This window comes from Exophiala spinifera, assembly GCF_000836115.1.
Source record: "Exophiala spinifera strain CBS 89968 unplaced genomic scaffold supercont1.7, whole genome shotgun sequence".
Lineage (NCBI taxonomy): Eukaryota > Fungi > Ascomycota > Eurotiomycetes > Chaetothyriales > Herpotrichiellaceae > Exophiala > Exophiala spinifera.
Window position 1 is genome coordinate 329,369 of NW_015622519.1, and position 24,311 is coordinate 353,679.

Below are 24,311 nucleotides of genomic sequence, written 5' to 3' on the forward strand. Positions count from 1 at the left end.
AGTGGGTGGGCGGCCGAATAAACTAAACGAGCGATGCCGCTGATAAATGCCGAAACATGATTCCGATGCAGGTGAAGTTCGAATTCCTCGTCTCGCATGGCTCGACGAGTCGGAAACAATACACCCATTGATTCGCTAATGACATTTCCGGTATAAATCTCGGCTGCTAAGATACTCACAACTGTAACATTGCTACTTAAGATGTCCATATAGGTCGCCAACACCATCACTACTAAAGAATGTCGAGCTCGAGAGTCCATACAACAACTATCGTAACGTCGAGCCAGAGGCTAAATACTCACAGCCGTTTTTTGAGTTCCAGCATCATGTCCTTTAGTAACTTCATTCATAGTAGTGGCGGATGGTAAAACTTGTCTGTAAAGAATTATTAGCCCTGTCAATCCATAAAAAGACCTACTGACCAGCAATTTGATCAAACTTGTGATTCACATCGTTCAGCCCAGCCGTTCCAGGTCTACCAGCCCCTGCACTAGGTAAGGCTTCAGTATGGCTCTGCACCGAAATGGACTCCTTCCTAGCATGGAGAGGCCGGTTTCGAACAGACCCTGGTATATGCTGATCTGGCTGGGTGTTATCCGTTGCAGCCACCGGCGGCAGCTGGGATGGATTAACGGAACTCCGAGTGTTGGTCTTCAGCGCTTCTCTAAGCAACAGCGTGCCAGAAGGTCCAGGTTTCGCTTGACGCCATTAGCAAACACTGGCTGACAACGACGCGAAGACACTTACGGAGGTTAGAACCCGGAACTGTCCGTTTGAATGACATCTCCCTTTGAACAGATCCAGTCACACTGTTTCCAGACCTTAGACGCGGAAAGAGCTGCTCAATGCTATTCTGTGTGTCCCCTCTCGATTGCAGGCCACTTCCCAGCTGAGTCGACGTGGCTCGAGGGGGAAACTCGTGACGGAGCATGTCTGGCTTGATAAACCCTGCATCGGACCGCCGTGCGCTCTCGATCGACTGCAATGTCTGCTCAACATTTTTCGACGCGAAAGAAGGGAACATGTTTTCAGCCTGGGCTCGTTGTTTGAGGGCATTGTAGAGTTTTTGGGTCTGATTGAGCTTACGGTCCTTCTCTCGATAAGAAGCGACCATTTCCTCGTGTCTTTTCCGCAGATCTTGGTACTCCATTGTGAGGTCTGGGTTTTGTCAGTTGGGCAAAAACAACCGTCTGCGGCCTTCATACCATCCAACTTTTTCTGCCGAGTCTGAATCTCAATCCTGGCTTCATGGGAGGCCTTTTCCATTCTTGCTTCGAGATTCGAGTACTCGTCCATGAGAGCCCTCACCACGTTATGCCGATACGCTCTACTCTAGAGTCAGAATTCCCATGGTTCGCCGACCCTGGATTTCCTCACGTGTCTTGTGCACTCTGATACTGCCAAAATGACATGGCCTTCGAGGCTATGTCGAGGATGGTCAAAGGGTCAAACCCGCTAAGGACATTTGCCTTGTAATTATCGGTAGGGTTCAGTCTTGTTTGATGGGCATCTTCAGGATTAGGGAGGTTGCTTCCGCAGGCAGGGCAACAGCGCTGGTCCAACGCGGAGCCCAATAGCGCTGCCTTCTGTGCGCAGTTGACACAGAAAAGGTGTCTGGAAGATGTTAGGACCGACGCGATATTAGTAGTCTCATACCTACAAGCACGTTGTAACGACTGCTTCACGCGTCAAGACTGCCCGACATGTTTGGCGAAGGTAGTTGTTGCAGATCAGAGGGTTTTCCATATCTTCCGGAGCCAGGGTTTGACGGTTGGCAGTTTCCAATAAGGACAGGTAGAGGGTCGCTGAAGAGCGGGGGAATCGTCAGGTGTTGATATGGCAGCAAAGGAACCACCTGAAGCGAGTATTAAATTGCGATCGAAGGTGGTCTTGCCCAGCAAGTCCTTAGGGCGGGGAGGCGCAGGAAGGAAGGAGGAGGGAAGGAGGGAGAAGAAGCATTCAGTCCCAAACAGTCGTTGAGGGCCCAGCGAACGACACAAGTGCAGAAGGGCCCAAATCACTCCGCTGCGTCGTCAAGACTGCCCTGGACGCTCCCCTTCAACCAAAGAAGAAAGCATTCCCCTGAGCATCTCTTCTACCCTTGGACATTTCTTCAAACTCCTTGCCAACCTTGAATTCCTTCCATACACTGGCTGGGTAAATGTGCTTGTTTCTCTCATACCACCTCCGATCCACGACCTTTGTCAACGTCGGGTCGTCCTTCTGTCCCTCGATCTCTTTCTCTTGCCCAGGCACACGCAACAATGGTGCGTCCTCGTCTTTCTTGACGACCGTGTTCGAGTACTCGAACAACAGTCGACCCTCTCTCGACGGATCAGGTATTTTGTTGGCAATAAAGTAATAGAACTCGTAGTGCTATCAATACGTTAGACCGTCTCATCTTTCTCAACAGTTGAGTTCTGCAACTTACATGCGGTACAATAACCTCGCCCCGGACACACATCAAGTCATCAACGCCGACACGGGCCCATTGCTTCTTGCTGCTCTCAATGGTCTTGAGAGTCGCACCGCTTCCATTCGCGCTCCCACCGACGCCTAACTCGGCGCCGACCTTTCTGCACCGCTCCAAGAACAGCCAGATATGATCTCCCTTTTTCACTTTGACAGTGCCACCGGGGATACTCGCGCCGTCGTAAAACACAAACGGCACCGCGATCTCGCTCTCTTTCACAGCCTCCTGCATCTCGAGGAATTCCTTTCTCAGCCTCTCTCGTTCCGCTGCTTCCGCAGCGAGTGCAGCCTTCGTCAACGCCCGCGGCGGTGGTAACCCAGATTTCGGATTCGGCGTCAGTTTCCGCGCAATGCCCGACGTCTCAGGCGACGGTTCGGCTGAGGTCCGGGAACTGCGTGCAGCAGGTGTAGATATTCCGCTTCCATCATCTTCGTTTTCGTCCTCGCCGAAAGACAACAGGCCCTTGGCTGCTTTCTTCTTTTTCTTTTTCTTGGGAGGTTGATCCGATCGCCGCGTCACCGCTCTGTGCTTGGTAAATTAGTCCCCGCTCGTTACACCAGCGGGCCCAAAAAGAACAGGAGTATCTTACTCATCGCTATCCTCAACGTCGGGTGTATTTGCCCCTGCAGCACGCGCCTCTTTGTCCTTTTGCTCCAGCACATCGGCACGTCGTTTTCGAAAATCGGCGAGATTGACCAGTCCAACGGTCTGTGATTTGAGGAGCTCTTCGGCAGTAGTGCTGTGGCTGGTAAAAGCGCGAGGCGTAGAAGTGCCCGAGGGCGGATTCGAAGGGTTCGCCATCTCGAACGCGCGCACTATAGAGGACCAAACAAAGATGGACGATCAATTCAGGTCTATGGAGAAGTTGTTGCAGCAAGGCTGCAAGTTTTGCGGGACAAGGCTGCCAAGTGCAGGATGCCATCCACTTAAACGCTTAGTCTAATTACAACCTTCACCTATCGATCCGATTCATTTGGGAGGCGCCTTCGCAGAGAACGATATCTCTCATGTACCAGGGCCCTTTTCCAAAACTACAGACGGAGTCTTCCAACTATACTATTTAGGATGAGGGTTGGGACCCCTGAGAGGATACCCTGCTACGTTGCTGGTGGGGGGGACCAACTGAATCCCTCTCTTCTGTATGGCAACGAAGTCATGGCCAGCCTCAAATGCCACTCCGGACAGTACGACTTGGTTGAGGTCATACAAAGGCTCAACAAGCTCTGCGATCAAGGATGGGAGGTTCAGCTCCTATAAAGTCTTGGACACGTCGGCGTGCCAGGCAACGAAGCGGTCGACCGAGCAGCCCAAGGAAGCTGCTGGCCACCATCCGTACGCACGAACGAACTCAGAATCACCGCCAGAATCAGACAATCCCCGGACACTCGTGGTGTAGAATCTAATCTGACTCCTCCGGAGCTCTGATTTCCGACCCAAGCGCTCTCTCCCACTGGTGTTCCCCGCCTACCACTTTCATACGACGGCAGCCTCAGGAATGCCACAGTTCTCGTCTTACATTTCATCTGATTCTGACTCGTTAGCCTTTGTCGACCTCTTCCTCTTGTTCCTCGGTGGTATTTCTGCCTTTTGGACAGTCTGTTCATCTGAGGCACAGTATGTCCGAATCCAAGCATGTTGTAGGAGTTCTTTGGTGGAAGGACGTCGGTCGGGTTCGTATGTGAGAAGACCCTGTAAGAAATCGAGCGCTAGTTCAGATTCCGCAGATTGCATATCAGGGTGCTTTTCAAACGACCATTTCTCTGAGAGCGGTGGATAGAGAGCCACAAAATCTGCTAATGATCTAGGATCTTCTCGAGCTTTACGCTGCTTACGCTCACGAAGCGTCACGATCGATGGGTAAAGGTCAGGATCGAAGAATTCATGAGGTTTCCCTAGACGATTACGGTTCGAGAGGACTTCGTCAAGCTGTTGTTGGTGACCGTCACTCTCCGTGTCCTGTGGCGTGCTCTGATGGTCTTCTTCTGGTAAGTCGTCTAATTCTGAGTACGAAAAGGCATCGTCATCCACAATGAATTTTTGAGGCTGTCCATTCTCGTTGAAATAAACATCGTAACGTGGCCAGCTCTGCTTAAGCCAAGCCGGGAGCGGACCAAGAAGCGAGAAAAGTTGAAGAAGGTGTTCGTCGTTCTGAGCGTTTTCGTCGTATAGAAAAGCCAAATCGAATAAAGATGTATTCGTCAGAAGACTGTAGGCGAAGCAAGCAAACGCCCAACAATCCTGCGCCATAGAAATCCGGTTATCCAGTATGATTTCTGGACTTCTATATTCCAATGGCGCTTCTGGTTTGCTTGGCGGGTCGTGCTTGAAAAAGCCTGCGTAAATGATCAGTGCATGTAAAATTTATAGTAGATATAACTTACTATTTCCTAGGTCTGATAACTTAACATCGCCTTTTGGGGAGATTAATTCATTTAATGGCCAGTCCAGAGTAAGACGTCGAATATCCCCTGGTTGCCGAGAACCCTTGATGCGTTTAACGTCCGCGGAAACTTGAGAGTGAGGCTGGCATAGATCATCCGAAGATTCTTGCGATAAATCCCTCAAAATAAAGAGTACATTTCCATGGTAGATATCCCCGTGGACCAGTCCAACACTGTGTATATAATCAAGGGCAAGGAGAACTTGATATATGATTTTTCGGGCAGATGGAAGCGTTAGATAAGCGGTCGTATCCATGCCATCAGAATCGCGCACCACACTCGCAATACTGGGGCCTAGGACCTCGTAAGCCAAGCAGTCGTGCTTGCCATTTGGTCCCTGTATGGTAAAGTAATCCAGAAGCATCATGATATAAGATGCACCTGGATGTCGACCCGAACTGGTCCGTAGCGTATCATAACACTGAATCTCTTTTGCGCAATCGCGATCCGCTCGAACGATTTTCAGCGCCACATACCCACCGGTATCGCTATTTATTAAAGAAACTATCAGTTAGATTTCTGAAAGAAAACTTAGAACATAATGGGGGACTTGCCTACTGTCCTGTGCAAGCCAGACAGTCGAGTATCCGCCGTAACCTAGCTTTCGTAACATCTTGTACCGGCCGACCATGTCGCCAAGATGTACAGGATGCAGTCCACCTGGAACGTAATCCTGAACACACTCGACCGGTGCGCTGAGATGCTCAAAGACATCTTCCTCCGCCTTCGGTTTGTCGTTACTTGAACAGCTCATTTTGACGAGAGTTGTGATCAAGCTTCGAAATCAGTTACCTGTGGAGGAAGCATAAGAGAAAGGCAAGGCGGGAGGGCGCAAGATGAGAAAGGCGTCAAGCGCGATGGACGAGGACGTTGGATGCGATCACCATAAAGTCAATCTAATAAAGTGGTCAGATATTCGGAGCTAGCAAGGTTGGATGATCGATGTCTAGCAAGGGAACTTTATGGATGGAGAATTCAGGGGTTGACCTTGGCCCATGCGGAATACAAGTGAAGGATATGAGGGGGGCATCTGTGAAAGAACTTCTTGTGGGTTAATAGTAGAGTCTGCCTTGCTAAACCTATAACATGATGTCGCATCGTGTTATCAGGACCCTTGAGCCCAATCTGGGTTCTGCGAATGGGCGTCAGCAAGGCTCCCTGCGGCTCACGTGCCAGGTAGAAGCGGCCTCGCTCCCTTTCCAGAATCAAAATGGTAGAGGATAATGCACAGTTCAGGGTACATATATACACATATATCAGACCACGATATACTCTCCTTCATTTCCTTCCATTTTCATTATGGTCGTGAACCTGAATCCTGTTTCGTCCTTACTATTGTCCATCCAATCCATTATCATCTCCGATCCAGGGGAGAATCCACGTGCTTTCTCATCATGACGCTGCCAAACCTTCTCCAGCAGCTCCAAGCAGCTCTTGTTATTCAAGAATCCACTATCCTTCTGGATATCTAGACACCGTTCTCGAATGACTTGACGATCAATCCCGTCAACGCATTCGCTTCCTGTGATGAAAAGTGGCCAGAGTAAATACACGTCCGACTTGACGGCTTTAATGTAAGTCAGGCACTTCTGAACCCAAAATCTGATCGACTGATCCGTGCTGGGAACGTTTGGATTTGCAAGGCGCTCCGTATAAAGAAGTGCTGAGTAACGAAACGACTCCGAGATGTTGGCAAGGTCGATACGCTGCTCGTGGGAAAGTAGCCGTGCCTCTGGACTAGAGGAGTCAAACATCGTGGTGTCGAGCTGCCATGTCTGTAGAGTCTGGCGGATATCTCTCCACTCGCGCCAGAACTGTGTCTTGTCGTCTGGGTCGGCGGTCTTGGAAGAGAAGAGATCCTCATCCTCCATCATTCTCATCCACCCATTCCCATCGAAGTTGCTATAGTCGAGGTTACCTCCAAAAGACATCTGTGGCAAGGGCCTCGAGACAAGTGCTGCGGTCTCTTCGACGGATTTGCCCTGGCTTAGCACATTTAAGCGACCCAATTTGGCAATGGTCTTGAACAGCTGTCCATCACAGCCAGCCAGGTTTTCCAAAGCCCAATCCTCATCAGACAAAGCCGAAACGTCCAAGTGATGGCCTTGAAGTTGTCCCTCGCGATCATTGACCGTAGCGGTCATCGCATCGAACCACGTAAACATCCTCGTGAACCACTTGGCCTCCTTGGTATCCAGACCCAGATCATGTTGACGCATGCCAAGCAATTTCTTTACACCGGCGAATTGAGTCTGGAACTTAGCTATTCCCGAGTCGCATATATGGAAAAGGCACAAAATCAAGAGCGTAGCCAGGATTGAGTCGTCCTTTCGGAGGACAGGATCTGCAAGCTGCCTGTTGAGAGATTGAATAGCAATCCCTTTATGCAGTGCCTCTTCTCGAGCCTGGTCTTGCGGAGACAACATACTCGTTTCTTGCCACGACTCACGGGTCAGGGTCAAGTGGGCGAAGGAGGATCGCCTAGCAGGGTCAGTCTTGCCAGTTGACAGAGCACCACTCTCCCTCCGTTGTCTCAGATTGCTGGCTGAGAGTGCAGCTATGGCATGCTGAAGTGTATCACTTCTCGCCGCTAGCTGCAGAATATGTGTCCTGTACGGGTTTGAAGGGCCATCGAACGCCACTATAACAGGTGAGATGACTTCTGTATAGTACTTGATCAAGTACTGTATGCGTGGAGTGCCTCCAATGGAACCCATACCAGCATAGGGTGATATGGGTAGGCTGTAGTTGGACGGCAAACGGGGGGACATGACGAGTAAGCCCTCGTCGATCGCGACATACCGATCATTGTAAGCGCGGTTGACGTCATCCACCTCTTCAGCGGCAGAATGCTTGTCGAGGTCAGTGATTACCGAGTCCTCCTGGAAAGGAGGCAATCGAGAATAGCGATCATTAGCATCATGACGCGTTTCTGGAGTTGCCGAGACTGGGAGCGCGTCGTGATCAGAAAAAAGCCTGGCATAAGGTGTGGGCATATGAGGGGAGGGTGGGAAAGCGCGTGATGGACCTCGTGCGTCTAGAGTCTCATGGCTCAAAACCCGTTGAAAGTATGTGGGCCCAGGAGAAGTATCGGGATATGAGCGAGACGAAAGACTTCCACCATATCCAACATCCGATTTGAAGCCGTTGGAGAATTGATGACCAGGGAGAGGAGGGGATGTCAAATAGCCGGGAGCGTTAGATGGATCGGACGAGTCTGCTTTCTCTATCTCAATGGCAGTGGAAGCCGGCGCGGTCGTTGCCGGCCTTGCCGTCGCCCAGGATGCTGTTGCGTGCGGAATAGGCATAGGGAATGACGAGGTGTGTTGATGGAAATTGGACTCAGCATTGCTGCTGTTTACAGAGGTAGGGCCGCAAGCCAAGATCGTTGGCCACGGAGCTGACGAGACAGTCTGCCCAGCGTCACCATGAAACTGAGATTTCTGGGGTTGCTGAGAGCCTCGCCGTCTTGATTTGGGGGGCGAAGTGGGAGCAGCGGCGAAGTTTTGAGCCCCAGCAACTGGTAGCGACAAGCCGCGCAACTTGCCGCGACTTGCGACGCCGTTTCCCCAGGTCAACTGGGTCTTGTATCCGGCACAATCTTTCCCGTCGTCCAGGCACTTGGAGCAATATGGTCTCCGGCGATCGCATTTGACCTTGCGGGTAGCGCATGTAAAGCAGTCATCGGGCGCTCCAGCAGCCGGGGCACGCTTCCTCCTCTTTCGTGGTGCGCCAGCATCTGGCTGATTTGGAGCATCCACCGACCGCAACAGAGGCTGGGACTGTTCTTGGACCGCCGACATCTTATGTATGGCTGATTAGGCCGCTGGGCGTCGCAGTAGCAAAAGCTCGTGATGCAAGGACGACGACGTCACTCTCGGCGTCGCAAAGCGGAAGTTGGTTTGTTCCTGGGTCAGGACAGGGCTCAAGCGCTCTGCGTCTCCATATAGACAGACGTCCAGAAGCATGAACATATCACACGTAGTGCGCTATAGAGAGACGGTTGCAAATGCGCTCGCATGGGATAAGATTCGAAGGAAGGATGAGGATGTCACAAACACGGAGATTGAGCGTACGGGTTGGGGTTCATACTCGTAGATGGCTTGACCTGAAGTGTGAGGGAGATCTGCAATGCAGGAAATGGCGACCGCCACTAACGTCTCCGGGCCAGGGAGAAGCCAATTGACTGTTGCATGAAGAGGGAGGGAGAAGGATCAGTGCGATTGTGGCAGTCTGGAGAGCCAATCGGTGGTGACAGGAGAAGACTGCCGTATGAGGTCAGCTAGGGCGGCCGAGGGCGAGAACCACGCAATGTACCTTATCCGTGGCTGGAGAAGAGAAGAGTTGCACAAGCAAGCACACAACTAACTTAGTAGGTAAGATGCTACGAGTAATTAAGTTCTCGACAAAACGGTACGGGGTAGCATTGACGACTTCGCCGTTTGAAGTTTCGACTCCAGATCGAGTGTCAACCCGCACTTTAGTGAGCCCATGTTCCATTCGCGCGCTCCAAAGCTCGGTGCTCCCATGCTCCATTTGTCTAGTCGGAGCGATCACCTTACGCTATCTATTGTGCGGGTGATTGCGATTTGAATTTCCTTGATGCATCTGGGTTGGTAGACGGTAGAGGTCAATTGAGAGAATTCACTGCCAGTGCGAGGAGCCAAAGGACAAGACTGCCGCCCTCATGGCAGTCCAGGAACCAACTCACTGGCATGGGGATCGACAGCGACAATCTTCATCTGCGATTGCCCATCGACAATGAACTACGGGTATGGAGTACAAGTACTCCGTACCTGAAGCTCAAATCTTCCCCTCCCCAACCTGCCTCCCCACTGCCCAGCAAGCATAATTGCCCTCCTCTAGGCTGAATTCCAGGCTGTATGGGTCAAGAGGAGTCCCCAAACATCCGAGTCCCTCGGTGTGACCCTGTTATCTATAGGCTGTCAACTATCAGACCACGACGTCCAGGATCAGAGCTGCTGCAGCAGCACACGGATTCATACCGACTGTACTAATTCATAAACTAATAATAAATCAATAACCTGTCTTCTACGCGCATTCAACACCTCCACAGAGTGACGGATGATTGAGGGGTGTTGATATTGGCCACGTCTAGAACCTAATGGTACTCACTAAAATGCTCGCGTCTGTGAGACACTTCCTCGTATCTGTTCCTTTGACGGATATTGTTGGTTGGCACAGAGTAATGACAGCCCTCTTTCATGCCTGTCATTATCCTTGTCTCTATCTCTTTGAGTTTCCACTTCTGCACCGTCGGAACTTGCTTCGAAACACTTTACGACAACAAGCGAGGATATGCCCAGTATCTCAAAATACCGGATGTACACAATACGCCGCGCCCCATCCGGTAAAGTTACATAACTCCTCGTTACTAGGTACTTACCAGATGTACATCTTGCAAGGGTTTGTAAAAATGCTCGTAAGTGCTTTGCACGCAATACGCAGCTACCATTGTAGCTACCTCGGAAAAACCTAACAGGTACTCAAGTTCCTGTTGCTTCATCAACCATGGAGAAAGCGGCGCTTCAGTCATCCTTGTCATCAGTCAGTGTTGATACTTGAAGCCTGTCGAAACTGTCCACGAGTCATAGCAATCATCTTCAACTATCCCATCCGTCATTCAGTTCTTGGTGCAAGGACTCGAAATGCCCAACTGACTGCTGGCCTCAGATTGTCCGGTTCGAGGGCAGCAGCTCTGCCCGACTTCTCTTGGGCAGCAATAAAACCATTCCGAAGACTCTGCTCTCAGCAGCTTCGCCTCAGTCTTCCGTAACGACAACCGAAGTCCCTCCCAGTGGAGCCTGGCGGTGCCTCACACGTCTGTGTCAAAAATGAGACTGCGAAGCGTCATTAGTGTCCCTTTCAACTCCGAGCGAAGGCCAAAGGAACGGTTTTGACTGCTTCTCTGAAAGGAAAACAGCCAATAGTTGCGCAGAAGATATAGACCAGTGCAAGAGAAGACTCATATCTTCCCAAGATAACAACATAGCGCAAGGGGATTACGCAACGGCGACTCAAGCGGTGAGGCTTAGTTCTGCTCTGACGAGTCCATCAGACAAATTCACAATGCATATGTTTCGTAGAGTGTCAAGAGTCCCCATCGGGCCGTGCCTCCCTGCAAAGGGCGTCGACGGCCAAGCCCACCTTGTTTGTGGTTCCAGTTGCGGTGACATGTGCAAGGCTCCAATTCCAACGGCAGTGATTACTGGGAAGCGCTGTTGTGAGTGGACAAACATGGCCTCTCTCTCAACCGTGAACAGTCAGTCATTAATGCCGGACAGCGGATCGAGAATGACGCTTTGGGCTCCAAGAAGGCAGATGCCAGCGGCTCGGGGCGTTGCAACTAGGCAATGCTCGGGTCATGGACAGTTGCCTCATTTCTAGATACGCGAAGCAATAAGAAAGCCTAGGAGAATAATTCGAAGCGGTGTTGATGCAGAATCTCTTTAGCAGGAGACATACAGCAGCCAGAGTGGTCCAAAATTGCCGCGATGCTGCCCAAGCCTTGCCGAGGCTCATGCGCGCAGCAATGAGTTGGCAGCCTCTCACTCGTCCTCCTCAGCGCAATAGTGAGGCCCCCAAACTCTTTAGACGTGCGACCAGAATATCAGTCGTAAGGTAATGTTGACAGCCGTCTTGATACTGGAGATACCGTAAGTTTGACCTGGATTGAAGGTTCCCAAAAGCATTCCTGGCAGCTCGCAAGCAACGCTGCCCAGGCGCGTCGATATAGGCATTCCAGGCGCTGAATGGGCTCCAGAAGGAATTTGTACCAGAATCATGTGGACATCGCTCAGCGTACACGGGTATCGGATGGCACATTTCCTTGTGACGCTGGCCGGCTGTGACCCCCGACCAGCGCCGGACTGAGCCTGCCATCGTGCACTCAACCGTAGGTAGCTGGACCGGTGCAACTTACTATTGTCTCGACAGCATCGTACTTACCTTTCCCCGTTTGCACCGTCGACTACGTGAGACCCACGAAGGAATGCCATGTTCCATCGATGTCCGACGGGGCCAAGATGGGTGCCATTGGCCGCCGTACGCTCACATCAAGCTCAAATTCAGCTGGACGTGTTCGACGGATCGACTGAAACAGCGCGCAGACAGGTCACATATCAAGCAATATTGTGATCACCAAGACGACTGCAGTCCATTCAGCCAGCCGCAGGTTAAGTAGCTTTGGTCCTTCCAGCTGCACCAGTGGTAAGTTGGCAACTGCGAGTCAATCAGGAATCTGACAAGGCTTCATCTTGCATGACCCGAGATTGATTGGATCTGCCTGCCGAGGGTTCAGCTGGGTTGTTTAGCAATCCAGAGAGTTAAGCTTCGGTGAATTTTGTAGGACATGTTGGCCATGGGCGCAGCTAGTCTAACTAGTCATTTGTTTATGTTTCACTACCAGTTCCCCATCGGACTGGTAGCGAAGCAGTCAATTAAAGAATCCGTCGCGCATCGGTTGAGACTAGATCTCGGTGCTCAACATTTGGATACAGACCAAGGCCCGGGGAACCTGATATCCGTGAAGTATCAATTTTTGATGAGCTCCACCAGGGACAACATTCGACTATTGTACTAGTATCCACAAAATCATTCACATCGATCCGCTCCTTCGTGTGTCAAATCTTGTTTCTGGTGGCCGAAAAGACGGGTGTGTCAAAACAACGCAACCTGTCTTGTCCGTCCATAGCGGAATAACGCAGTCGGAGTCGGGTACGAACACGAAACTCGTACCGTAGACGAGAAGAGCGGTGATGGCCAGCGGGAGATCTGCTTTGGAATCGACCAGTGATGGCTCTAGAAGAGCAGCGGAGGATCTCGCAGGACAGAGGAAGGAAGAGGGCAGAAGAGGAGACTTGTCTCGCGGAGCGTAGCAGTTATAGGAATGGTGGCACCGGGCCATGTGGTTTGGCTGAGGAAATAATGCGTAAGCTGACGCGCAGGTGCAGCCGCAATAATAATGTTGCGGGCGCCGGGGGGAGTCCTGGCGCGCCTAAAAGAGTACCTAGTGGTAGTGGTCATTGCCCTCGGACCTTCTAGAAATTCACTCTACGGGCGGCGGGCTACAGCCCATAGCCCGCAGGTACCTGCTACACCTTGCTTGACCTTCACCATCACAGGTTCAGTTAATCCCGCGAGATGGATCTGTGTCAGCCGGACATCGTGCAACGGGCCATGGACGGATAGATGATGGAATTGTGCACCAGAATAGAGAACAGCTTACAGGATGAGTATCATTATGATCATTGACGGTATCCCTGACTCCTTATTATTGCCCTCTAACTCCTTCCAGTCAGTCTCTTAATTCCGTTGTTCGCCACTGTTGTCATTGTCGTCGTCGCCTTCGCTTTCGCCGCTTCCATCATCTTCGCTGGGTGTTTATTCAGCGGCAAATCCACTCAAACGCTCTATTGCATCGCCTGGCCAGGCTACGACCGACTCGTGTCTATCAGAAAGGCCGCAGCCACTTCGCAGCCTGTTCAAGAGTCAACAGATCCCATCTTCGCCTACAAATACCTCGCCGTGCCCAAACCTGCTGGCTCTCGTATTTACGGTTCGTTACCTTACCGAGACGACCTCCACCCAGGTCTTTTCGGTCTCCTTCACCTTCAAGTTCTCCCCTCCCTCGCTCGCCAGGGGCTGGTCTAAGCGTGAAAGAGGAGTCCTTCTGGGCCCACACACGTCAAAGAGCAGCTCCGGGCACATCCCTGTCTTATAGCGTGGGCGTTGGATGAGGCATCCACTGCAACGCACCACACCATCATTATTGCTCAGCAGGGACCTCCCTTAGCCGACCTCGTCCTTTTTAATTGCCCTCTTGCCCCTGAATTCCCAACCTGAGAGATCTAACCCGAAAATCAATTTCATCTTCACCAGAGAGACCACTCTCCTGGTTCATGGGCTCGTCGATTGGTCTATTCTACCAGCAGGTTCCAGCTGGCCCCAGGCGTTTCCGCCACCTCCCAGTCATCACCTGGAGTAGCCAGCATTAGTCACAAGCCTCAGCCGCGATCAAACGCGCGGTCGCTCAGGGCTAACAAAAGACAATCCTGCTTCGATCAAGAGTCGAACGACTCGTCCGTCGCGCCGTTCATCGACTCACGCCGGCAGCCTTGTGCCGCGGCCCCTAGCAAGAATCCACTCCTGGCTGGTTCTCCCCCTCCCGAAGAGACATATCTCGCGAACTTTTTTTCCCAGCCATCTGGATTCTTCTTCTTCTCCCCTCTCAACAGCACAGTTTTGCACGTCATCGCGCAGCAGCGGAGACGACGATTGAACTTCTCTACACTATTGACCAAAATTGAGTCGCGAGGCTCAATTCCCAGCAACACGCCCAACCACCGGCAGAGGCCATTCACGCTATGATATTCAGCCAGTCCAACATCTTCCGAACCTACCTTACTTCTCGAGGAATCGCCGAGCCATATCAGACAGACATAGATCCCGATCGGGGGGAAGACTGTTGCGGACAGGGGCAGGAGTGAGGTGTGACGCCCACCAGAAGATTATTCAGTCAAGATGAGTTACCACTACGGTGTACCGCCGTCGCATTATACCAAGTATTACGGAACATCCTCGCCTTATCACAACGCGGAATATGTACACTACGCGCCACAATACGAAACGACTCCGAAACGACATTCTCGAAAGGCGAGCTATAATCCTTCGCCCAGGGTGGGAGGATGGTTCTCACCTGCCGGTTCACCACCACCCCATGAGCAGTACGCAGAACCACGCGATGATATCTATGTGAGTGAGGTAAAGGACAAGGTCCGCAAGCCCGAGGGCTACTACAATACATTTCCTACCTCAAGATATCACACCCGCTCCGCATCGCGCAAGCAGAATCAGCCCGTCTACATCTACGACGACGAAGCTGAAGACGCAGGAATGCAGCCTACATATATCTATCGAGAACCACCAAAACCGAAAACAAAGCATGCAAGGAAGCCAAGCACTGACACCTACTTTTACTACGCGCAGGAACAGATTATAGATGAGCAGCCGAAACGCTCGAGGGCACGACGAGCTTCGACCGCCAGCAAGCCTTCGCCTCGTTCCAAGATCAGGTCGCAACCCAAACCAGCTCCTCAGGCAACGGAGGAAGATGCCATCCGTGCTGGCATCCCCGCGGGCTATTCCATCAAGCACTGGGACCCGACGGAATTGCCCATCATTCTTCTCGGCAGCGTGTTCGATGCCAATTCACTGGGCAAGTGGATTTACGACTGGACCGTCTTCCACCATGGCGCCTCGACGCCAATGGCCGACATGGCTGGAGAGCTGTGGCTACTTCTCATCAAACTCGCAGGCAAGATGAAGCGAGCCGAAGAATGTGTGGATCGCATCCGCAACCTTGACAAGCGCGAAACCGTCGAGGACTTCATCGTCAGTGGGCACCGGATGTGGGATAAATTCAAAGCCCTTCTCAAGGACTGCGAACACTTCATGCTCAAGGCTGCCAAGCGAGACGGCACAAAAACCATGGGCAAGAAGGCAGGCACTGAGTTTGTCGATTCCATCTTCGGACGCGATCGCTACCTTGAGTCGACTGAGAATATCATGAACCAGGTGCGACTTTGGAACATGCGCTTCGATGTCAATTGCGAGGACACCCTACGTCGTCCCTCGGCTGCCTAGATTTTTCCCACTTTACGTCGACACCTTATCCTGCCAGGCTTCCACAGGTCAGGTGGCAATTTTCTCGACATCTCTCGATTGTGTGGCAAAATAGTTGTACGTACTCGCCTGGGTACGACTTTGCCACACGCAACTACAACATTTCGACATCAACATCAATGATCGTTGCGTACTTTTTGTCACGCGCAATAGGCCGACAGGCCGCAATTGTAACAACATACGCATCAACCTCGTTTTCCCCGTCTTGCTAGTATGGAAGGTTTGTGAGTCATGGGCATGAGCTAGACTCACCGGCACTCGCTAGGTGTTGTTTTCTTTTTCCCTTTTCGAGGCAACAACAGGGAGCAATGGCGAGGCAAGCATTTGGTAATCAAAAAGATAATATTTCAGTTTCGGAGGACATTGGAGCGAAAAAGGCTAAACAAAAGTTCTCATGAAGCCATGAAAGGACGAAACATGATGACAGGTGAAAGGAGAAATGACTCTTGTACTTGTACGGAATCATGGGCATGGTCGTCTGCGTCTTGTTTTTCTTTCGCTGCTGTTTCTGGTGGGAATGGTCTAGGGGCGTTTTTGCCTTTGATTTTCTGTCAGATCTTTTCGCACGATACCCCTTTTTCGAGTTTGGGACAGCTTATTGGGTGTTTCTCTTGATCTTGACGGCTATACCATATTTTTTGGTTCTGAGAAATTGTTTGCGAAGGACTTTTGGTGTTGGAGTTTTGGTGCGTGTTTTATCTCCTACTGCCTTGTGCAGTAGGACCAGGGTAGCTGAGCATGCCGTGTAAATCCTATTTCTTTACTTTCTTATGGACATACAGGACTTGTATCGTATTGGAGGACTGATTATGTCTTAAGGTAGCTAGGAGATACTTGGGATGTTATACATAATACGTAATTTTTCTTTTCATGTCTTTGTTTGCTACCTTTTTAAAAGAGTATTTCAAAGTATGCTACGTACAAGTTACATGGCAATACAAGCCGTCAATCTCGGCGCCTACGATGGACCTAGTACTCCGTCGGGCGAGCTGGGAGGAATGATTGAGCTGTTTGCTTCGTACGGAAGTACCGATAGTAGTTAGTAGGTCGGCTATGTAGGGGGTGTTCGAGGGGGGTGCTCGTTGGCATGCTTCGAGAAGAAACTAGTTAGAACTGGAACCAGAACTAGTTAGAAGAAGCAGAGCTACAGTAGAGGACTACTACCTTAAGGACTTGGAACTACTCCGTTATCTGCATGCTTTCTCAGCTTCTACTTGACTAATCTTCTACAATATCCTACGAAACAGGGGCCGTACGGAGGTAGGTAACTGACTAGTTAGTATCCGGTACGGAGTACGGAGCTACTCCCTTACAGTGGACGTTGCGATGAAAGGGAGAGGGAGGAATGACGCTGGCCAAACTATCCAGCTGGTACAATTAACTACCTAACTAGTGAGGCCTGGCTGGGTGGTTGCGCCGCTTACTGTCTACCGGCGACCGACCCGGCTATTGACTGGGTCGTCTGGCTCACCAGTCAGACTGGCTGGCTGGCTAAAGTCATGCCCGGGGCGCGTACAGGTATGACGAAGCAGAATGCAATGTAATGCAAGCATCATGCGAACCGTACGGAGCGAGAGCATTTGCCCACTCACTCCGTCTCTCTCTCTCTCTCTCTACCTATGGGTTTTCTTTCAGCCGTAAGTGGGTGAGTAATCCCACCCACCTACCCACCCACCCATCCATGGATCAGGTAGGGAGAACCTAATGCAGTGATACGTATCATCGGGACGGCGTGAGTAACTGATGACTAGGTTACTAGTAGCAAGCTGGCTGGCTGACTAGCTGGTCATGTGTACAGGCCGTGTGCTACCGATGAGGTGGGAAGAAATGCTGTAGGATGGAAGGGGGTTGGAACTTGGGAAAGACGTACGGCGTACGGCGTACTGGAGTTATGTCACATTGGAGATGTCAAGATGGTGTCGACGTAGGTGCTCCTGAGTCAGGCTCGTTACTCAGTGAACCCCCTCAGGTCTACTAGCTAGGTCGACTGTCGCCGTGTCGTTCTCTGCGGACTTTGATCATTGGGCGGGTGCTTGGTCCAGTCAGATACCTTGAGTTCGTAGTCATGTACTTTACTAGTTGGACCGTACAAAGAGATCTCACCTACTCGTACAGGGTAAAACATGTGCAAGTACAGCACAGACGTCAGGAAGGGGGCCGAGATGGATGGGTGTGGGTGGTACTTTGTATTCCAAAGGTAGAACTTGATCTCCAATATGGGATGGTCGGCGCTTAAAAAAGAGAGGTACGTACAAAGGGTGTGTTACTCCTGGTAGGCCTGAAGGGGTTGAGATAGGGTTAGGACTCCCGTGTTGAGGGATGGTGGTTGTCGACTGGATGAACTCAGGACCATTTGATTGCCGACTGCATCGCATACCTTACCTTAGGGTACCTATGTTAATCCAGGCATGTAGATGGATATACTCCGTAGTCAGTCGGACTGGTTTCGGCACTGGCGGGGTCTTATATTGAGAAACAGAAAGAATGCATCTGCAAGTAACATGAATACCAAAGGTATCAAAGGTATATCCGTCCCTCATGCCTCTTACCATGTAAGGGCAAAAGTGCGCGAACATGACTAGAACTCACAACTCAACTTTTCCGTCCATCCATCCATCCACCCATACATACACACACTGTATAACCTTCTGTAGGCGCCGTGATGAGCTCGACAACGGTATACCACCTACCTACAGTACCCGAGGCACTTTCCTTGTATGATTGTTTTTTCTACAGGCGTGTGTCACCCACGAACTGGTCCAGTCCGCATGCGTGAAGATGCCCGGTGGTGGGTGTGACACCCGCGCGCTGGCGATGGATGTAGTTCACATGCCCATGACGGCGTTTAGTGATCACTCCGTGCGCAGAAATGTATCCGGATCGATAACAGCGACAGCGAACAGTTCACCCCAGCATCTCCGGGAAAAGGCTGCGGCGAGGTATGTCCGTTTCGGCATGATTGGTGCTCTTCGCGCCCGGTCATTGACGGTGTTTTTGTATATGGGTGTGTGGCGAGCACACATCTCCAGGGTCAAGAGACCTCGTACTCGTATTTGAATGGTTGCCTGTATTCGCGGGATGGCGTTTTGGTGCTCTCCATCCTATCGCTTGTCGGTGAGGAAAAATATTCGACTCACAATGATGTGTCAAGTGTTTCCAGCCCGCCGTGGCAGAACTTCCTGTATCCTGCCGACGCTGGATGGGTGAAGGCGAAGACTCATCGCGACCTACAGTAACTCAGCATCGAGAGGATGAGCATTGACTGGTCGTGATCTTGTCCAGTGACGGGGGTTGGTAGGGTCTTGTTGTTTTGTCGTTTTGCCCGAGGGTCTCGACACCTTGGTACTCGTATCCGGATACTCGTCCACCACCTACAGGCTGCAGGCGACGGGCTCCCTAACCAGAAGTACAGTAGCATCTTGTAGCACTGGAGACGAGGCTTCGCGGGGAATGATCCTAGCCTGGGGCGCCTGGCCTCATTGAGACGTGGCACTTTTGGTTTGCATTTCTGAAACATTCGCCCCCTTTGACGGCTGGATTGTTAGCCACTCCCCCTCCCTCTTCCACTACGAACTACGGACTACGGGCCGCGTGGTGCTGTATCGATTCGATATGTGATAACCAATACTCGACCAGGCATACTGCACGGATCCGGCGTGACGACCGATAGACGGCGATAGTGTCCTCGGCCCTTGTTCTCGACCCTCACATTTGCGCGCTTCTGCCTGCGACCACAACTGCAACCGGTGCTTGATTCGACCTTGGTTCCCGTCCAGAGCCGTCAATTTTTGACATACTGGTCACTTGCCACTTGTCGCTTTTCTTCGGATAACCAGTCAGATCGAACTCATGCCAGGGTTTCACATGCACGGAAACCCCGATCCCGAACCCCCAGTCGTCGTATGCAGGCTGCCCACTCAAACTAGCACGAGTCAAAGGTGGTTGTGTCAAACGGTAGACCCCGTTCGTTCGGGCTGCACGTAAAGGCGCATCTGACCTTTTATTTGGAACCGGGAATGCAGGGCAAGGCAAGGCAAGGCTGATAGGCGCTGCAGAACTCAGGGGGGGATGTTTGGACAAGACTTTTACCTACGAGCCTCCCTATGCCATCTACCTACGTACTATCTACCGAAATGGTTGGCTGGATCGGTTCGGCTGGGATGCAGGTACAGTAGGGGGAACCTGTTTCTCCCCTCCAAAGCGGTCCTACACTGCGGTTTGCATGTCATGTCAAATTCTATCATGATCTGGTAAGGTATGGTATTGCGAATGGTTGAGACGATACGGGGGTAATTGTACCATACAGACACTCCGGAAAGAGGTGCATCGATGAATTGCTGGTAAGAGACCTGTGCTACATACACATCCTACTGTGAGTTTTCCATCACTGGTGTCTTGTCACATGCCCGAGCTGAAATTGTCACAAAAGGCTCTCCTCATAATCCCAGACCGGGGTGACCATGTGTGACTGCGAGCACTTCCAAGCCCTTCAATCCACTGCTGTCTGCATGTTGAGTTTGGTGTCTTGGGCGAGAAAAATGATTTCTTCGTTTGTACTGACCTGAAGTTGAAATCCGAGAAAACCATTCAACTAGCACATATATAACGAAGGATCCATGTATGATTCTCTTGCGCGGCTAAACTAGCAGGGCAACGATGACATGTCCCAAATCTCACAGGGCAAATGCCGCACAAGCTGTTCCTCGACACATTCAATGGACAAGAAGACGGACACATCTCTGCATTGACAGGCACTGCTCGTGTAGTAGGCGTCAGCCTTGTGCTGTCCTCTAAGGGCCACTCATGAATATGGCTCCTCTTCTCACTTGCTTCGCTAGACTCTCTGCTGCTGGGCCGTCGGCAGACTTCAGGTCCATGGGCAGGCGAACCAAGGTGCAGACCCGCAAAAACTGTTCGCGGATCCAATCCTGCTGGCCCGTTCGGAGAAGACCTCCCAGCAGCTGTCCACCGTGGTCATCCGAGAACAGGGTCAGCAAGTTGCTCAGAGGGCTCACGATGTGCCATGCACCATAAGCGACCATGTGGCGGTGGTGTTCGTCCACTGACAGTGGGAGACTGTGACGATGCTGAAATTGCCCTCCGGTGATTCTCGCATCATCCGGTGCTATTAGGTGGTAGCTAGGAAACTGGATCTGCAAGTCTGTGAAGTCGCTCAGACTTGACGGCTTGGTGCGGTTGCCAAGGTAGAAAGGCACGCTGTGGCAGATGCTGTCCACCAGTTCCTGGATGGAGCTGACCTGTGTGGCGCTTTTCATGGTCGTGGTCACCAGCCGCTCGTTTCCTGCATGCCCGCCCCGTGGCGAGTCTGAGAAGATGATTTGAGTTGCCACGATGGTGATCTTGAGGAGCAAGAGGCGGTGGAATCGCCACAAGTTCCACAAAGTCGCAATCTGACAAGATGGATAAATGTCGCAAGCGGACTGATATGCTGCGATCGAGTTACTAAAGTCTTTTCCACCCGTGAGTCTGACCGGCCGCCAATGATCTGGCACATCTCGAGCCCAGTCCCGCAGAAGCTCGTCGATCTGTGTCGCCTTTGTGATCCATACACTACACTGATGCCGCAGTAAAGGGCCAGATGCGTGCCGTTCGTGAGGTGAAACTCTGCGCACGTAGTCGGCCTGAAGCTCGGCGACAGACGCTCCTATGGAGTCCAGAGTCGAGCTCAGGTTACCCGGTACCAGGAATGAGGTATGCTCGCTATTTACATACGAGTACACGCTGGGGTGGATCGACCTGTTCTGCCGCAATGCCGACGAGATCTCTGAGTGAAGTACGAAACCCTTGACGTAGGTGCTGAAATCACCGTCCGGGCTGTCCAACGCCATGATGGGCAGCAGGGACAACGCACCTTGATGGTGAACAGGGGTTGGACAGCGCGCATCGTAGACGGCGCTGATGCTCTCGTAGAGGTGTAGTGCCAGGACGGCAAGGGCTATAGCTGGTCTGCGGCGGTCTTCTGGACGACTGAGAGCTGAGCGAAGAGAAGCGACGGCCTTGGTGTACGGCTCCAAATGAGCTTTCATTCGGACTCCGTCCCCGTGGCGCCACAGGCAGAAGACCCTTGCCGCAACAGCCGCTACGGCCAGGGATAGCGGCGAGTCATGAGGTTGAGAGCTGGAAATGGGCATCAAGACTTCGTAGAAACCGCGGGTGACGGCGAGGCTGCGGCCCATGACAACGTAGTGCACAAGGAAGAAGGGCACGGCGACATCGGCCTCAGTCAGCAGGGACCGACTGGGATCTCCCACTTCACCTGATCGTTGGACCGGCGCGCCCTGCACCTTCGAGACTTTTAGGGGCGCTGCGGGAGTAAACTTGTGGCTCTCGTCCCTGAAGGCGTACTCCTTGAAGTAGCCTTCGCAATCAACTCCGAACCCGCGGCATTGCGAGCATGCTGGCCGTGCCTCGTCGCACTTGACGCGCCGTCGCTTACACGTCAGACACCGCCCGGATCGACCATAATTGGGCATACCTTGTGGTGGGAGGGCAGTAAGCCTACTAGCCCAAAGCCATTGGGTCGCAAAACAAGCACCAGATATGGCTTCCGGTGATGCTTTTATCGTCGTCACTGCAACAAGCTGCTGCCTACTAGCCTGGAGCCTTGTCATCAGTGTCCCCGGCGTACGGGGTACCGAGAGTGCTCCGATCCAATAGGACGTTTCTCCCCGCAGTTTCGTCGCAAAAGAGGCCCAAGATACGGATTAGCGGCACAGCGTATGCTTACCCGAAGCTTAACTAAATCGCAGATCAACAACACCATAGCGTGAAAGCATTGCGGTCCTGTGAAGAAGCAAGGTTGGCTCGCAGCACTCAGCATGGAGTGCATTGCATACGTTGCCTCGGCCTGGTATCTCCCTCCTCCATCGGACTGAAGGATAGTGATATAAGAAGGTCAAATGGCACATATCAGATGAACAAAATGAAACTGCAACGAGCAATTCGTCCACTCCTGTGGTTGTCTCCAGAACAATTAAGCTCTTTCAGCAGCAATGAGGCTCATATCTATCTTCGGCGTGCATTTTCTGGCTGCGCTGGTGCACCTCCAATCTGTCTCCGGTGCTAGCAACTCCTCCTCTTCCTCCAAGGCACCGACCCTGCCGCTGAGCACCGACTCGACGTTCAACTTCGATTTCCTGATTCCTCTCGGCCTGGCCCTAACTGGAGGGTCGGACATTAGCCCGGTCCTTGGTGTCGCCAATGTCGTCGAGCCCGGCAATATGACATCGTACTATGAGGAGTTCTACAAACTGGCCAACTACACCAAAAACCAGGCCGAGGATACGGAGAACGCCTACGACCCTATCAACGTCCGAGACACCTGGTTCTCGGCGTCGAATTACTTTCGTCGTGCGGACTTCCTCATCCACCAGAACTGGAGCAACCCGGACATCATGACGCTGTGGGCCGAGCAGACCAGCGCCTTCAACAAGGCCATCGCAGCGCTGCCCATCCCAGGGACGCGGATCCGCATCCCGGCCAAGAAGCAGAACTTCACCATCGAAGCCATCTGGTACGGTGCGAGCACGAACAAGACAGCCAAGTTGCCCACTCTCGTCGTGGGCAACGGCTTCGACGCGGCGCAGGAGGACTCGTACCACAACTTCTGTGCGCCGGCAGTGCTCCGAGGCTGGAACTGCATCACGTACGAGGGCCCCGGGCAGAACACGGTGCGCCGGTACCAGGACATCGGCTTCATGCCAGAGTGGGAGGACGTCGGCACCCCCGTGGTTGACTGGGTGTACGAGAACAAGGCAGATGTTGTCGACGGGGACCGCCTCGCCCTCCTCGGCAACTCGTTCGGCTCCCTCCTGGCCCTGCGCGTGGCGGCTTTCGAGCCCCGGATCAAGGCGGTAGTCGCCATCGACGGCATCTGGGACTTTTACAAGAGCGCCATAGCTCCGATCCCGACCGAAGTCCTCGCCCTGTACGAGGCCGGCAAGGAGCAGGAGTTCGACAGGGAGCTGCTCCACCGGCGCGCCACCAACCAGCTCTCCACGATGACCGCTTGGGGTCTGGACCAGGGTCTATGGTCCTTCTACACGCATTCGCCGTCCGAGTTCCTCACCAAGGCCAAGGAGTTTGAGGTCGGCGGTTTCGTCAGTAAGATCAGGGTGCCCGTCTTCATCGGCAATGCCGAGTTCGATACCTTCGTGACTGGCCAGCCTGCGACGCTGAAGCAAGCTCTGGGCACTTTGGGTACGCTTCATGACTTCAACGGCACTGCCGGCTACCACTGCCAGACTGGTGCTACGCAGGAGATGGTGAGGTCTATCTTTGCATGGCTGAACAAGACTTTTCCCAAGACTTGACGCGTCATGAAGGAAGGCTGCAGGCCCATTGCTAGGACGCGCAACTCAGCCTGCACATAGTGTAGGGTGACGGACCAAAGGTTGTGAAGGTTGAAAACGAAGGGGATCAGGGACCTTCACCAACCACTGGGTTTCTAGCAGCGTTTTGGAGATAGTAAATCGCAAGCTCCATAGTGAAGTGCGAGTGTAGTCGAGTGAGTGATGAGTCTGAAAGATACTGAGCGAATCCATAGTTACAATTGTTGAGATAGTTTTTCATTGCAGTGTCAGATTGCAAGGTATGCCTTTAAAATCGTGCTTCAGGCTTTGCCTAGGCGGAGGGAGTTACTCCAAGTACCTAAGGTAGTAGTAGTCTAGGTA

General features: G+C 52.2%; 6 protein-coding genes across 6 annotated transcripts; 2 read left to right on the top strand and 4 right to left on the bottom strand.

Annotated features, from left to right (window-relative positions):
- Positions 1 to 414: 414 nt before the first annotated feature.
- On the bottom strand, positions 415 to 3,274 carry PV08_09108 (uncharacterized protein; the record flags this gene model as incomplete). Its single annotated transcript, XM_016383428.1, has 8 exons — positions 415 to 698; positions 748 to 1,158; positions 1,206 to 1,327; positions 1,378 to 1,614; positions 1,661 to 1,805; positions 2,100 to 2,376; positions 2,432 to 2,996; positions 3,063 to 3,274. 8 exons carry the CDS (start codon positions 3,272 to 3,274, stop codon positions 415 to 417), a joined length of 2,253 nt encoding a protein of 750 aa, XP_016232051.1.
- A 711-nt stretch (positions 3,275 to 3,985) lies between these two features.
- PV08_09109 (uncharacterized protein) lies at positions 3,986 to 5,668 on the bottom strand (the record flags this gene model as incomplete). The annotated part of the gene is made up of 3 exons (XM_016383429.1): positions 3,986 to 4,806; positions 4,855 to 5,418; positions 5,473 to 5,668. 3 exons carry the CDS (start codon positions 5,666 to 5,668, stop codon positions 3,986 to 3,988), a joined length of 1,581 nt encoding a protein of 526 aa, XP_016232052.1.
- A 502-nt stretch (positions 5,669 to 6,170) lies between these two features.
- On the bottom strand, positions 6,171 to 8,717 carry PV08_09110 (uncharacterized protein; the record flags this gene model as incomplete). Its single annotated transcript, XM_016383430.1, has 1 exon — positions 6,171 to 8,717. The coding sequence occupies one exon, from the start codon at positions 8,715 to 8,717 to the stop codon at positions 6,171 to 6,173; it is 2,547 nt and encodes an 848-aa protein (XP_016232053.1).
- A 5,740-nt stretch (positions 8,718 to 14,457) lies between these two features.
- Positions 14,458 to 15,579, top strand: PV08_09111 (uncharacterized protein; the record flags this gene model as incomplete). Its single annotated transcript, XM_016383431.1, has 1 exon — positions 14,458 to 15,579. The coding sequence occupies one exon, from the start codon at positions 14,458 to 14,460 to the stop codon at positions 15,577 to 15,579; it is 1,122 nt and encodes a 373-aa protein (XP_016232054.1).
- Positions 15,580 to 20,408: 4,829 nt separating this feature from the next.
- On the bottom strand, positions 20,409 to 22,112 carry PV08_09112 (uncharacterized protein; the record flags this gene model as incomplete). Its single annotated transcript, XM_016383432.1, has 1 exon — positions 20,409 to 22,112. The coding sequence occupies one exon, from the start codon at positions 22,110 to 22,112 to the stop codon at positions 20,409 to 20,411; it is 1,704 nt and encodes a 567-aa protein (XP_016232055.1).
- A 519-nt stretch (positions 22,113 to 22,631) lies between these two features.
- Positions 22,632 to 23,951, top strand: PV08_09113 (uncharacterized protein; the record flags this gene model as incomplete). The annotated part of the gene is made up of 1 exon (XM_016383433.1): positions 22,632 to 23,951. One exon carries the CDS (start codon positions 22,632 to 22,634, stop codon positions 23,949 to 23,951), a length of 1,320 nt encoding a protein of 439 aa, XP_016232056.1.
- Positions 23,952 to 24,311: the final 360 nt, after the last annotated feature.